Source organism: Etheostoma cragini, chromosome 13, assembly GCF_013103735.1.
Source record: "Etheostoma cragini isolate CJK2018 chromosome 13, CSU_Ecrag_1.0, whole genome shotgun sequence".
Taxonomy (NCBI): domain Eukaryota; kingdom Metazoa; phylum Chordata; class Actinopteri; order Perciformes; family Percidae; genus Etheostoma; species Etheostoma cragini.
Window position 1 is genome coordinate 6,797,843 of NC_048419.1, and position 14,994 is coordinate 6,812,836.

The following is a 14,994-nucleotide window of genomic DNA, read 5'->3' on the forward strand; positions in this document are numbered from 1 at the left end:
AAGCAATAAAATCTTAAAATCTATCCTGTAACGGACAGGTAGCCAGTGGAGGGAGGCCAGGACTGGTGTTATGTGTTCATGTTTTTTTGTTTTAGTTAAAAGGCGAGCAGCTGCGTTTTGGACTAACTGTAGCCGATTTAAAGATTTCTGGTGCAGACCCATATATAAAGAATTACAATAATCCAGCCGAGCAGTGATAAAAGCCTGAGTGACTTTTTCAAGGTCTTTTGAAGGAAGATAGGCCTTTATTTTGTCTATAAGTCGTTGGAACTGGTTTTGACAACTGCACTGATTTGTTTACTTAAAGTAAAGGAGGTATCAAAAATAACACAAAGATTTTTAATAATGGATCGATTTTGGGAGGCTGAAGGGCCCAAAATGCCAAAAGGGTCACCCAGAGCATCCGAACGTCCAAACGTGATGATTTCAGTTTTGTTTTCGTTTAGAGTAAGGAAGTTTAACTCCATCCAGGTTTTTACCTCCTTTAATCAATCAAACAATGGTTGCACATAGTCTTTGGTTATAGATTTCATTGGCAAGTAGATTTGGACATCATCAGCAAAACAATGATAAGAGATGTTATGTTTCTGAAAAATGGAACCCAGTGGCAGCATGTACAGTGAAAAGAGGATAGGGCCCAGAATAGAGCCTTGAGGGACCCCGCAGGTAAGAGGAGCAGATGACGAAGAGTGTTCAGCTAAATGAACAGAGAAGCTCCTATCAGTCAAGTATGACTGGAACCATTTAAAGACAATACCTTTGATACCTACACAGTGTTCAAGGCGAGATAAAAGGATTGTGTGATCCACAATATCAAAGGTGGCAGTCAGGTCTAAAAGCACCAGCACAGCAGAGTTGCCTGAATCCACTGTTAAAAGGAGATAATTAAAAACCATTAAAAGTGCTGTTTCTGTACTATGCTGTTGTTAAAAGCCAGATTGGAACTTCTCCTGGATGCCATGGTTATTGAGGAATGTTTGTAATTGGTTCAAGACTATTCTCTCCAGCACTTTTGAGAGAAAAGGTAGTTTGGAAATAGGCCTGTAGTTAGAGAGAACGTCAGGATCCAAATCCGATTTTTTGATAAGAGGCTGCACTACAGCATGTTTAAAGGCAGCTGGGACACAACCTGTACTCAGACATGTGTTTATTAAAATAAGAATGCTGGACCCGACAGTATTAAAAATGTCCTTTAATAGACGTGAGGGAAGGATATCTGAGGGACAATTTGTAAGCCGCAGACTCTGAACTATCTTAGACAGAGAGGAGAGTGATACAGGCTCAAACTGCTTAAAGACAGCTGAGTATGTAGGAGGGACTGAAGGGTCTATGGCAGAGGAGGTTGGTAAAGATCTAAGCACAGAAACCTTTCCAATAAAAAATGTTTTAAAATCTTCGCATAATGTAAGTGTGGGCACGATTTGAGCTGCATTGCTAGGATTTATAAGTGAGTTGAGATTTTTGAAGAGAACCTGGGGCCTGTGATTATTGTTGGATACAATGTTGGATGTGAATTTAGTTTTAGCGATGTTTACAGCTCTCTGATAGCTTGCAAGGCAGTCTCTAAGAATTTCTAGGGAGACCTGGAGCTGGTCTTTTTTCGATTTCCTTTCAGCTTGTCTACAAGTATGCCTAAGAGAGCGGGTTGTGTTATTTAGCCAAGGTTCTGAGGATGGCTTTATAAGTTTAATTTTAAAAGGAGCAACAGAGTCCAGGATGTCAGTGCAGGTAGAGCCAAAGGAGGAAATTAGCTCATCAGCACTGAGACCACAGCCACCATCCAAGTTACAAAGTTTAGATTCTTTAAAAGCATTTTCAAACTGCAGCATAGTTGATGGGTTGATCACACGCTGAAGACGAGTAGGATGACAGGCTGCGATCCTGGAGCAGGGGATGGTAGCAGAGAACAGAACAGGCAGGTGATCGGATATACCGGTGTTAAAGATTTCCTTAATATGGACACAGAGACCGTGCGAAAGTACAAGGAATTGTTCAAAGGAAGTTCAAAGGATTGTTTTCACAACATACGTGAATATTAAAATCACCAATAATAAGAAGACGATCATATTTTAACACAATCACCGCCAGAAAATCCGCAAAGTCAGTTATAAAATCCTTGTTGAACTTCGGAGGGCCATATACAATCGCGCACAACACAGGAAAAGGATGGTTGAACTCGAAAAGTTGCAGCTCAAAACTAGCAAAGATGTCACTGAAGATGTTATTGGTCCTGTAGCACACCAACCAATCAGGATGCAGCTTATTTAAATATACATGAGCAGACCATATAAGGCAGAACACCTCTCCTTTCAAGCAAGGTCAATTTAGCAGGGTGGTTTGAGGGCCAAAAGAACAGCAAAAGCAACATTTTCAGCCCAACAAATGTCACATACCCTATCAGGAGACATTAAGGAACAGCGTGATATACTCTATACAACCATTCTATTACCACTTTAAAGTGTAACATAAGTTATTTCATGACGTGCATAACAATAACCTTTTTTACAAAAATAAGGAGGATAACATTGTATTTGTACTTGCATTCAAGACAAAGAGACGCTTCGTGAGAAGGAGAAGATGGAGATGGAGTTTAACGCTCTGCGCTCAACCACAGAGGACCAAAGGAGACACATTGAGATCAGAGATCAGGCACTTAATAACGCCCAGGCCAAAGTGGTCAAGCTGGAAGAGGAGGTAAGAGTCACCCGTCACTGTTACAGTATATCTGGTCATTGGATTTGAGATTACGGGCTTGTTTACCATTTTTATCAGAACCAGAAAATCCAAAAGATGGGATAATCAAGTTGCAACCACCTTCCTTTAAATGTGAGGAGGCTGAGTCAATACATTAAACATGTCTTTAAAACAAGCCCTGCATGATGTTTTCTCAATTAAAAAAGAGACAGAATCTTACCAGCTAACAGCAGCCTAGACATTTCAGGCCAGTCACATCTCTCTGATCGTATCTAAAGTTTAAAAAGGAAGAGATTCCTTCTTGCAGTAGTGAAACCACAACCTTTTAAATTCCATGGATGGCAGCAAGAGCCACAACTGTGAAAGTGTGAGCGGTGGGCTTTCACAAAGACAGTAAAAGTTGATTTATAGCTACAAATTGGTGCCATAGCCACATTGTGTCTACACTGTAGCTGAAAGCACTTCCTAAAAAACGTAACTACTGTCAGGGCTGCTGTGGAGATGGATATAGGAAGAACTGATTTGTCAACTTGAACTGCTTTGTTTCTGCTGCAAAAATCTTGTTAACACCACATATTGACAAGTAGCGTAGGCAGAAATCACAGTGTGAGTGAGCTCAGAGAAAATCAGGTGGGCCTAGCCCATCCAAGACTAATCAGACATCAGTGGTTCCCAAACTTGGGGGCGCGGCAACACTAAATATAAATAAATAATACATGCTTCTTCTTTCAACTGACAATCTGCAGAGTAATCCTCACCAACACAAGCATGTGTTGTGTATGTATAGCCTTTCTGTTTTAAATGACTGATAAATAATAATAAAAGTATCCTCACCAGCTAGCTGTCGTGTTAACTGTTCAACTGTTCCTGCTAACATGTCAACCCAAGGATGGTCGGACGGAAAATATGGTCTAGAAATATCCATCGCTCAAATCTTAACATAGGCTACACAGCACATATAATCACAGATAAGAAGATGGTTAGATGTTACAATTATGTGTGGTTACTACTGATTATATACACTCTGGGATTTTATGCATGGAATACCGTGTGATAGATAATTAATGACTGCACTTCTCAGAACTGGGATGCTTTCCAGGCATCCATTAGAAAGTATTAGAACACCCAGTGAACGACGGTATGTGGGAAGCCATGACCAACCATGTCTTTTTGGTAGAGGCTTTGTGTTAAATCATTACTTAAGGAAAGAATATATGTTCATACAAAAAAATCTTACATTAATGTCTTATTTTTGCCATCAATATGGATGGAGATCCCGTGGCTTGGTAGAGGTTTACAACTCAACGGAGACTCTGAGAGGCTCAGAGGCTGTCTAGGCTGTTATTATATATATTCAAATAATTCAAATAAAAAAGCCTAAAAAATACCCCTAAAAATGATCTTTAAGGGACAAAAGAAAACAATTTCTGTGGTTATTTGCTGCTCTGAAACATGTTGTTGGCCATATTTGGTCAACAAAGGCAACAGATCCAAGAAGAAAACAAGCATTCTAAATGTTTGACAGAAATTCTTGCTAATAAACTATGACACAGGAAGATTTTGCAGTTTCTCTGTCTTGTACTTTGATAGTCTTGAGCTATCAAATAACCTCACAGACAGCAGAAGATTGCAGAGCAAGACCCTAATGTGTTGGATATGTGGAGTTGGCTGTGTTAAGTTGAATTAGCATAGCAGAGTTGCAGTGATGTAACAATTGCTGTCTCTTTCTTTCTCTCTCTTTCTTTCTGTCTCTTTCTGCACAGCTGAAAAAGAAGCAGGTTTACGTCGAGAAAGTGGAGAGAATGCAGCAGGCTCTAGCTCAGCTTCAGGCAGCCTGTGAGAAGAGAGAACAACTGGAGCATCGACTCCGTACCAGACTGGAAAGAGAGCTGGAGTCGCTACGCATGCAGCAGGTAACACTCCAGACCTGTGCTGATTGATGATCACATAGATGAGTGAAGAGACTATAGCAATGTAGTCTCGCATCGCCAGCCCTATCACCACTCCCTAGAGTAAGCTCCACCACACATAGGAGAAAAATACTCTGGGTTGTTTTTTAATTTCTTTAAATGTAGAACGGAGCCTTGGGGAACTCTGCCTGTCATATTTCTATGCTCCGATGCAGAACTACCTATAGACACAAAGTAGTCCCAATTCTTTAATTAGGATTAAAAACAGTTTACTACTGAGCCATACACGCCAACCCAGTTTTAATGGTCGAGAGTATCAAATGCAGAACTGAGATTGAGTCATTCTAAGTGTGTAGTTTTGCCACCATCTGTGTTTAAGTGGATGTCATTTAAGACTTTAACATGAGACATCTCAGTGCTGTAGTGTGGTCGGAAACCAGACTGGAAGGCATCAAAAATGTTGTTTAGTGACAAGAAATGGTTGAGTTGTTGAAAAAAACTTTTTCAATGATTTTACTTAAAAACGGAAGGTTTGATATCAGCCTGTAGTTGTGACGTTTTTAATTTTTCTTTTTTAAGAGTGGCTATTTACTGCCATTTTTAGGGCCTGTAATAAGATATTTGCGTCATTGTAATGAGTCATTAAACAAATTACTCTTAAAACTCATAAAACTGAAGTTAGGGGAAGCTGACTCGATGAGAACAGCAGCACTGTTATTATGGTCTAATCAGGTTTCAGTTAAAAACATAAAATCAAGATTGTGATTAATAATAAAATCATTTGTTAAAAATGATTTTCCTGCCAAAGACCTGAGGCCTCATGTATAAACTAAAAGCTTGCGTACGCTGGTTTTCACTGACACTTTGTGATGTATAAAAAATGAACTTGACGTGAGAATGCGTGCACCGTTTCTTGCTCTGTAATGTGGCAAAATCTAACTGAAAAGTGCCCAAACTTTCACATCATCGGGGAAAATGATGCACCTCGTCAACATAAAAAAATTATGTTTCCACTTCACTCACTGGCATATGTCTGTGACGTTGTCATGTAGGAAAAAACAGAATTATATCTGATATTCCATAAACGTTTGATCATTTATGTGGATAATATTTCACATCTTTCACACTAATAACTTTTTAATTTGCAGGCTCCTTACCCTCTGTGAGGACGGGAAATTAATGAAAATCCACTTAGGAAATATTCAATATTCATTCCCTGTATTTCCCACGGATGAAATATCTTACTTACTGTGCAACAAAAAGATCGACACATGAAAATGCAATAGCGTCTGTGAGTCTGTGGTTGCAGAAGCTCAGACATCCATTGTGTACAGGAGGCGGGACGCACGGATCTCCCCAGGAACAAACCCTGTGTTGGGTAGGCAAACTCATTGGATGTGTAACTGATCCGATGAATGTTTTGTAGGCTATGTAATTTAACAAGGTGTACCCGGTCCACCAAACACCGGGCTGTCTTAACTCTGCACATATTTCTGTTCCTGTAGTCCTATTTACTATGTCATTATTTCATCCATGCATGGTGCAGCAGATCTGTGCGCACTGTCACTTGCCGTGGAGACGCTGGCCTCACTAACCTCTCCTCTTCTAAGTAGGCACGCCCTCGCGCTGGACTCAGTTTCACTGAGCCTACTAACACTTAGAAAATAAATGGCATTACATCAGTGCGATCAAACTGCTGATAGTGTGTAATTTGGACTTACAGTGAGATGCATGTTGTTCTGTATTTGGTGTGGCGTTGCCACTATTGGCTTGATTTCCATCTCAACATTAGATTTTTTAAAATTTATTATTTCTACCACGGTTCGGTGCATTCTCTGCCCGGTCATCATTTGACACACTGGGCCTTTTCTTTTATTGCTTATCCATGATGACAAACCTCCAAACAGAACATTTGCTCGCCTCGATAATGAAAAAGTAAAAGACACAATAGTTGACGTAACTGAAGAGAGATTTTAACTTAGTTTTTGTTTTATGTAAAACATTTTAGTCTTGTCTTTTTTGTCAACAATAATGCATTTTAATGAGATGAGCAGTGCTCATTCTGTGGTCTGTGCAGCTTCAGGTTTATAAGGAATGCGCTCTGCTGTGGGCATTGCAGCAGATGTGAAGCATTTATGCTCCATGTATTGCTGCCGTAGTTTAGGTTTTCCACCTCCGACGTAGAGCAGCATACAGCCACTTCACGTTGTCTCATTCAGAGACCAGAAACCCAAACGGGCTCTGTGTCTGTCAGAAGGTCTGAGATCTACCATATCCGCAGACCAATCATGTAATGCACAGCAGATGATGGTGCAGGTAGATTAGATAGACTATTATAAGTTTATTTTTCTGAAAATATCACAACTCCTCCAAATCTCAGAGAACAAATCTCAGAGAAGTTTTGAACATGAGCAGAAACTTGCTCAAAAAGAGGAAATCATGCTAGGCTACATGTGTACACTCAGAGTTAGTTAGAAAAGCCGCTCTACAGGAGAATAAATACATGAACGCAATATAGAATGCATGAAAGCCTTACTGCAATTTATTCCATTATGTTTTTAAATTTGGATTTTTATTTTTGTTTCCCTTTATATAGAGATACAATCAGCATACATTAATTCAGAAAAAGGTATTTAGATGCATACAAATTTACCAGAATGCAGGAAATAAATTAGATTAGATTAGATTAGATTTAAATCTATTGTCATTTCACAGGTACAGGTACAAGGCAAATTCAGGTGCAATAGCAGTAAGTGCAGCAGTAAGTGCACCAACATACAGGCGGATATTACTATAAATATAATTTTTACAGATCTAAAACAATAACAGCTTAATTAATAGAGACAAGGTAAAGAAAGGAGCCTGGTTGGGCTAGAACTCTCCCCAATCAGCTCTGGCTATACTGCCCTGCCTCCCTTTATTTTGGTTTTGGTTATAATAATATTGATTATATGGTAAATAAATCCGACAACTATGAAGAGGAGCAGGCGGGCTGGGCTACACGGATGCTGCAACTCTTCACTCCTTAACTATAAGCTTTGTCGGGCACCCAGATAGCTCAGTGGGTAGAGCGGGTGCCCATATATAGAGGTTTACTCCTCGACGCAGCCGGCCCGGGTTTGAATCCAGCCTGCGGCCCTTTGCTGCATGTCACTCCCCCTCTCTCTCCCCTTTCACATCTTCAGCTGTCCTGTCCATTAAAGGCCTAAAATGCCCAAAAAATAATCTTAAAAAAAAACGATAAGCTTTATCAAAAAGGAGAGGTTTAAATTCACTCTTAGATGTGTTGACGGTGTCTGCCTCCCAATTCCAAAATGGGAACTGGTTGCACAGGAGAGGAGCCTGATAACTTAAGGCTCTGGCTTCCATTCCGGCTTCCATTCCGCTGCAGGACTCAGCCAACATGGGCCACACGTTCTTACTGGGTGAGCTAGAGGCCACCCTTAACTCCTAGATTTCTGACAGTAGTGCTGGAGGCCAGGACAATACCATCCAGAGTAACTATATCTATGGATAATGAGATTCAGAGGTGTTTAGGGCCCAGCACAATAACTTCAGTTTTGTCTAACATGAGAAAATTGGAGGTCATCCATGATTTTATATCATTAATTAAAAGTTTAGCTAACTGACTGGTTTCGTCTGGCTTGATTGATAGATATAATTGGGTGTCATTAACATAACAATGAAAGTTAATTAAGTGTTTCCTAATGATATTGCAGAGTGGAAGCATACTGTATATAAGGTGAATAGAATTGGTCCAAGCACTTTGGCGTACCTGGAGGATTCATATTTAACATTAACAAATTGAGATTGATCAGATAAACAGGAATTAAACCAGCTTAGTGTGATTGCTTTAATGCCAAATAAATGTTCAAGTCTCTTTAACAAGACGGTATGGTCAATAGTGTTGAATGCAGCACTTAAATCTATTAAAACCGGTACAGAGACAAGTCTTTTGTCTGAAGCAGTTAGAAGGTCATGTGAAGCACTTGGAGTTTGAAAATTGCTCTATAAATAAATTATTTACAGCTCTGGAAAATATTCAGAGACCACTCCTTTATTTGTCTTAAATCAGTATCTCTACATGTATGGCAGCCATTCCACTCCAGTGGCTATTAAATTCCAACACAGGCACACCTCATTCTACTTAATGAGGTGCTGATTAAGTAATCACCTGAGCCAAATCTTATTTAACAGTAAAAAAAAAGTATAAAGTACAGGAAAAGTATAAAAGCCACTGCTGTGGTCATCACTATCCTCTTGTAATAGGGCCTGCTGGAGGGCAAAAACAGGGCTACTAGTACCACACAGGTAATCTAAACAAAAGAAGGAACAATTGACCATGCCAAAAGAGTTAAAAACAAAAGTTTTGAGTGAGGAAAAGAAGGGTTCAATTCTGGCATTACTGGTAGAAGGATACAGTAAGCCTCAGGTTGCTTCCATCCTTAACATTTCAAAGATGGCAGTTCATAAAAACAAGGTCAAGCTACAGATATTGGGGACAACAAAGCTACAGACCGGAAGAGGGCAAAAACAATTGTCCACTGACCGGGATGACGGCAAACTCATTCGCATGTCACTCAAAAACCGAACGATGACATCAAGTGATTTACAAAAAGAATGGCAAACAGCAGCTGGGCTGAAGTGCACAGCAAGAACTGTGCGAAACAGGCTCCTAGAAGCAGGGCTGAAGTCGTGCAAAGCCAGAAAAAAGCCCTTTATCAATGAGAAGCAAACACAAGCCAGGCTAAAGTTTGCAAAAGACCATAAGGATGGGACCCTAGAGGACTGGAGTAAGGTCATCTTCTCTGATGAGTCAAACTTTCAGCTTTGCCCAACACCTGGTCGTCTAATGGTTAGACGGAGACCTGGAGAGGCCTACAAGCCACAGTGTCTGGACCCCCCTTCAAAGTTGGTGGAGGATCAGTGATGATCTGGGGGTGCTTCGGTAAGGCTGGAATTGGGCAGATTTGTCTTTGTGAAGGACGAGTGAATCAAGCATTGTACAAGGTTATCCTGAAAAAAAACCTGATTCCGTCTGCTCTGACAATGTTCCCCAACTCTGGAGATTGGTTTTTCCAGCAGGACAACGCTCCATGCCACAAAGCCAGGTCAATCAAGGTGTGGATGGAGGACCACCAGATCAAGACCCTGTCATGGCCAGCCCAATCTCCAGAACTGAACCCCATTGAAAACCTCTGGAATTTGATCAAGAGGAAGATGGATGGTCACAAAGCTGAGCTGCTTGAATTTATGTGCCAGGAGTGGCATAACATCACCAAACAGCAATGTGAAAGACTGGTGGAGAGAATGCCAAGACGCGTGAAGCGTTAATTAAAAATCAAGGTTATTCCACCAAGTATTCATTTCTGAACTCTTCCTAAGTTAAAATATTAGTATTGTGTTGTTTAAGAATGAATGTGAACTTGTTTCCTAAGCATTTATAGAGGTCTGAAAATAATGCATCTTTTTTGTTATTTTGATGAGTTGTCATTTTCTTAAAATAAATAATCTGAATAACAACATTTTTATTTGCAATTTAGAAGAAATGTCAAAACATTTGTGGAATAAAATAAATATGTTTATTGTAATCAAACACATGCCTATAATTAGTAAAACCAGAAAAACTGATAATAATGCAGTGGTCTCTTAATTTTGTCTAGAGCTGTGTATATTCATCCATCCATCTTCATCCGCTTATCCGGTATCGGGTCGCGGGGGCTCCAGCTCCAGTAGGGGACCCCAAACTTCACTTTCCCGAGCCACATCAACCAGCTCCGACTAGGGGATCCCGATGCGTTCCCAGGTCAGGTTGGAGATATAATCTATCCACCTAGTCCTGGGTCTTCCTGCGGACATGCCTGGAACACCTCCCTAGGGAGGCGCCCAGGAGGCATCCTTACCAGATGCCCGAACCACCTCAACTGGCTCCTTTCCACGCGAATGAGCAGCGGCTCTACTCCAAGCTCCTCTCGGATGACTGAGCTTCTCCCCCTATCTCTAAGGGAGACGCCAGCCACCCTCCTGAGGAAACCCATTTTGGCCGCTTGTACTCTGGATCTCGTTCTTTCGGTCATGACCCAGCCTTCATGACCATAGTAAGGGTAGGAACGAAAATTGCCCGGTAGATCAAGAGCTTTGCCTTCTGGCTCAACTCCCTTTTCGTCATAACGGTGAGATAAACGGAATGTCATTCCGCACCAGCTGCTCCAATTCTCTGACCAATTTCACGCTCCATGGTCCCCTCACTCGCGAACAAGACCCCAAGGTCCTTCACTTGGGGTAAGGACTCACTCCCTACCTGAAGAAAGCACTTGCATCGGTTTCCTGCTGAGAACCATGGCCTCAGATTTAGAGGTGCTGATCCTCATCCCAGCCTCTTCACACTTGGCTGCGAAGCGTTCCAGTGAGTACTGAAGGTCACAGACGGATGACGCCATCAGGACCACATCATCTGCAAAAAGCAGCAATCAGATCCCTAGCCCACCGAACTGCAACCCTTCCCCGCCCCGACTACATCTTGATATCCTGTCCATAAATATTACAAACAGGATTGGTGACAAAGCGCAGCCCTGGAAGAGGCCCACCCTCACCTGGAACGAGTCCGACTTACTGCCAAGAACCCGGACACAGCTGTCGCTTTGGTCATACAGAGATTGGATGGGCCTGAGAAGGGACCCCCTCACCCCATACTCCCGCAGCACCTCCCACAATTTATCCCGGGGGACCCGGTCATACGCCTTCTCCAGATCCACAAAACATATGTAGACTGGTTTGGCATACTCCCAGGCCCCCTCCAAGATCCTTGCGAAAGTGAAGATCTGATCCGTTGTTCCATGGCCAGGACGGAATCCGCATTGTTCCTCTTCAATCCGAGGTTCAACTTTCGGCCGAACCCTCCTTTCTAGCACCTTAGAGTAGACTTTACCAGGGAGGCTGAGAAGTGTGATACCCCTGTAATTGGAACACACCCTCAGACTTCCACGCAATATTGAAGAGGCGTGTCAACCAAGACATCCCCTCCACACCCAGACTATTCAGCATTTCTGGACGGATCTCATCAATCCCTGGAGCTTTGCCGCTGTGGAGTTGTTTGACTACCTCAGCGACTTCCACCAGGAAAATTGACAACAATCCCCCATCATCTTCAATCTCTGCCTCTACCACAGAGGGCGTGTCAGCTGGATTTAGGAGTTCCTCCACTATTGATTGCTGTTCCATAACTGTTTAGAACAATAGATTTCCTGTTAGCTTTTTACAATTGAATGCTGTCATTACTACTACCACATTACCACCATTTAAATGACTATATTTGGAAAGTAGCATAGCTAACAACATGTTTAATTTTGAATCCACAAATGACAAAATCTCATCCTGTGTTCTGTCTCCCTTGTTCTTTCTGCTTCCACTCTTCTTTTCTCTTTTGGCCCTACCAGCGTCAGGGAGGCACTCAAAGCAGTAGTACAGTCCCATCAGAGTACAACGCCACAGCGCTGATGGAGCACCTGAGGGAGAAGGAGGAGCGGATCCTGGCTCTGGAAGCCGACATGACCAAATGGGAGCAGAAGTATTTGGAAGAGAGCGTGATGAGGCAATTTGCCCTGGACGCCGCTGCCTCTGTCGCCACTCAGAGGTACATGTGGGTGACAGTTATTGATATTATTCAGATCAAACAGCTCAATATCGTTGTCATTAAAAAAAATTATTAAGGAGATTACAAACACTATATATCACAAACAGTATGCAGTTGGATTTATCATAGATCTTAAGAAAGCCTTCGACACAATCCATCATAAAATAATAACCAATAAACTGTAATGGTCTGGAATCAGGGGGTTAATATTGCACTGGGTGTCTTAAGCGACAGGAGACAATTTGGGAAGTTGGGAGACAATTTATCGTCATGCTTGGACATTGGCTGTGGCCTCCCCCAAGGGTCAGTATTGGGTCCAAAATGGTTTCTTCTTTTTATAAATGATGTTTGCAAGGTTTTAAAACTATTAAAATTAGTATTATTTGCAGGTGACACAAATATTTTTTGTTCTAGGTGAATATATTGGGAATATAGGGAAAATAGTGGATACTTATTACTTTAGAAATGTGCAAATTAAAAAGGCGGTTTGACAAAAGCAAATTATCTTTAAACTTAAGCATACCTAAAATCATGTAATTTGGTAACTGTAAAAATAGAGATACAGGTACATGGTGTGGACTAGAACCCTGCGTGGGACCTTTTTCTTGATCCTGCACCTGCCCCTCCCACAATGTGTGTGTGTTCTGCTCACGCCCATTCCTGCAGCTTGTGTTTGTGGCGGTTTTCCACTGCGTGGTATCTACTCGACTCGCCTTGACTCTACTCGCCTTTTTGGGTTTTCTGTTACAAAAAAAAAGGTACTTTTTTTAGTACTACCTCAGTCGAGGTTCCAAGCGAGGTGAGGCGATACCAAAAGGTGACGTGGAAACCTGCAGACTACTGGTTGGGCGGATCACTGCATTAGAGCAAACAAGAGTGCGGAGTGTGTGTCCAGAACAAACATTTAAACAGACATTTAAAAAAGAAATCTTGCCAGACACCGACAGATTATCTACTCTCTGCACTATTCTGACTTTTCAACTGTTCAATATTAAGGGCTATTAGGGACTTTATGTTGTTTCCAATATTGCACACTGTTACTTAAAAAAAACAAGACAACATTTCAAAGAAAAGTTTTTATTTAGCTTTTCAAGTAGTGCGTCAAACCGTCCCGTACATTCCGGTCTTCTTTGTCTGGCCCGTGACAGTGTCACCACCGGCTCTGCTGTCCCAGATGCATCCCAGTCATTGTCATAAGCTCTCTCATAAAGATTATACAAAGCCCAGCAGGTCAGAACCAGAGATCTCACCGGTCGGACATCGAACGCCCACCAGATGGTCTGCGGCGGAGATTTGGCAAAGCGTAAATGCTCTGAAACACAAACGGTACACAGCATACATATTTTGGTGTAATCATGGTTGCTAAAGTTCATGTACTTTATATAGCGTATAGTAAATACCGACCGGGGCCCCTAACACATGCAAATGTTAGCTAACGTTACCAGGAAACTTAACTTACCCTTTTGTATCGGCGAACAGTCATGTCGACGTCTGAACTCCATCGGAATTCCCGAACTCCTGTTTTTTTTAGCGGTGATTTTTGTTGAGTCCTTCAGCTTCTTTTGAAACAAAACATATCTTCTGGTTGTGACAAGTAGCCGACGTGCTGTTGTGAGCCGTGTTGAAAATTACATCATCACGCGTAGCTATGGTGACCAGCCACGCTAGAGTCGAGTAGAGGCAAGTTGATTCGAGCTGTTACCAGCAGGGGAAAAATGCCATGTTTAGATTGATTGGCGATAGATTGAAGATTGATTTTGTGTCATTTTCCCTACCACAGGGAAACTAGTTGTTTTACTTTTTAGTAATAAACAGGGTGTGATTTTTTCCAGGGGGGATGTAAGTATACATTAATTGCACAAAGAGCCGGAAGAACTCTACTTCTAGGAGAAGGACTACTTCTAGGACTGCTAGGTTGGATACAAAACCTTCTGTAAGGGCTAGGAAGACAAAGCTTTTAGCTCCAAAAGACGGTATGTTTTTAGAATTTATAAAGTTATTAAGTTATGATTCAGAAGTTGCGTTTGAAATCGTACATGACAAGCTCCTAAAAGGGTAAAAGGACCCAAACTGGTCTATGTTGACTATTGCGCCCCCTAATGGCGAGTCTTTACTTGGAGTGGCATGCCGAACAAGTGTCATGTAGATAGCACTTACTGTGGCAGAGATATTGAAATTGCAAATTTACCATTTATTTATTAATTATTGGCAAAAACAAATAGACGTGCTTAAAGCATACCCTAATGGCGATCTTCCATTTATATTTTAGTGCTTTGCCGACTTGCGTTGGAAAAAGTTAAACACAATTCAACTCTTACAGCATGTGACAAGTATGACCACAATCGTTTTAAGAGATTGTCAAACTGCCCACGCCCTCTACCTGCCCTCTCATTGAAAATGAATTACCAGACATGTCAATCGCTTCCCTCTGAAAAGACCGTAGTGAAGGCTCCGTCCTGTTTCGCAGGGATACATCTGCAGCAGTGATAAGCCATTCTCCCAGCAGCAGCTATGACACATCAGTGGAGGCTCGAATCCAGAAGGAAGAAGAGGAGATTCTCATGGCCAATCGGCGCTGTCTTGACATGGAAAGCAGGTAAAGCACTTTCCACATACGTGCAGCCTCCCTGTGACCTGGGCATATTAATAAATGTAGTATACACTGTTTGTGTACGTACACATTATATATACACTCACCGGCCACTTTATTAGGTACACCTGTCCAACTGCTCGTTAACACTTAATTTCTAAGCAGCC

General features: G+C 41.7%; 1 protein-coding gene and 1 long non-coding RNA gene across 4 annotated transcripts in view; one reads left to right on the plus strand and one right to left on the minus strand.

Annotated features, from left to right (window-relative positions):
• The window catches only part of amot (angiomotin), a 93,852-nt gene that overhangs the window by 72,605 nt on the left and 6,253 nt on the right, over positions 1 to 14,994 (plus strand). For all 3 annotated transcript variants that reach the window (XM_034889980.1, XM_034889983.1, XM_034889981.1), the window contains 4 exons: positions 2,549 to 2,694; positions 4,458 to 4,607; positions 12,041 to 12,237; positions 14,705 to 14,833. In XM_034889980.1, the coding sequence (XP_034745871.1) occupies positions 2,549 to 2,694; positions 4,458 to 4,607; positions 12,041 to 12,237; positions 14,705 to 14,833 (622 nt within the window). The remainder of the gene's footprint in view (positions 1 to 2,548; positions 2,695 to 4,457; positions 4,608 to 12,040; positions 12,238 to 14,704; positions 14,834 to 14,994) is intronic.
• LOC117955466 overlaps positions 1 to 14,994 on the minus strand; it is a 26,561-nt gene that overhangs the window by 2,644 nt on the left and 8,923 nt on the right. The window lies entirely within an intron of this gene.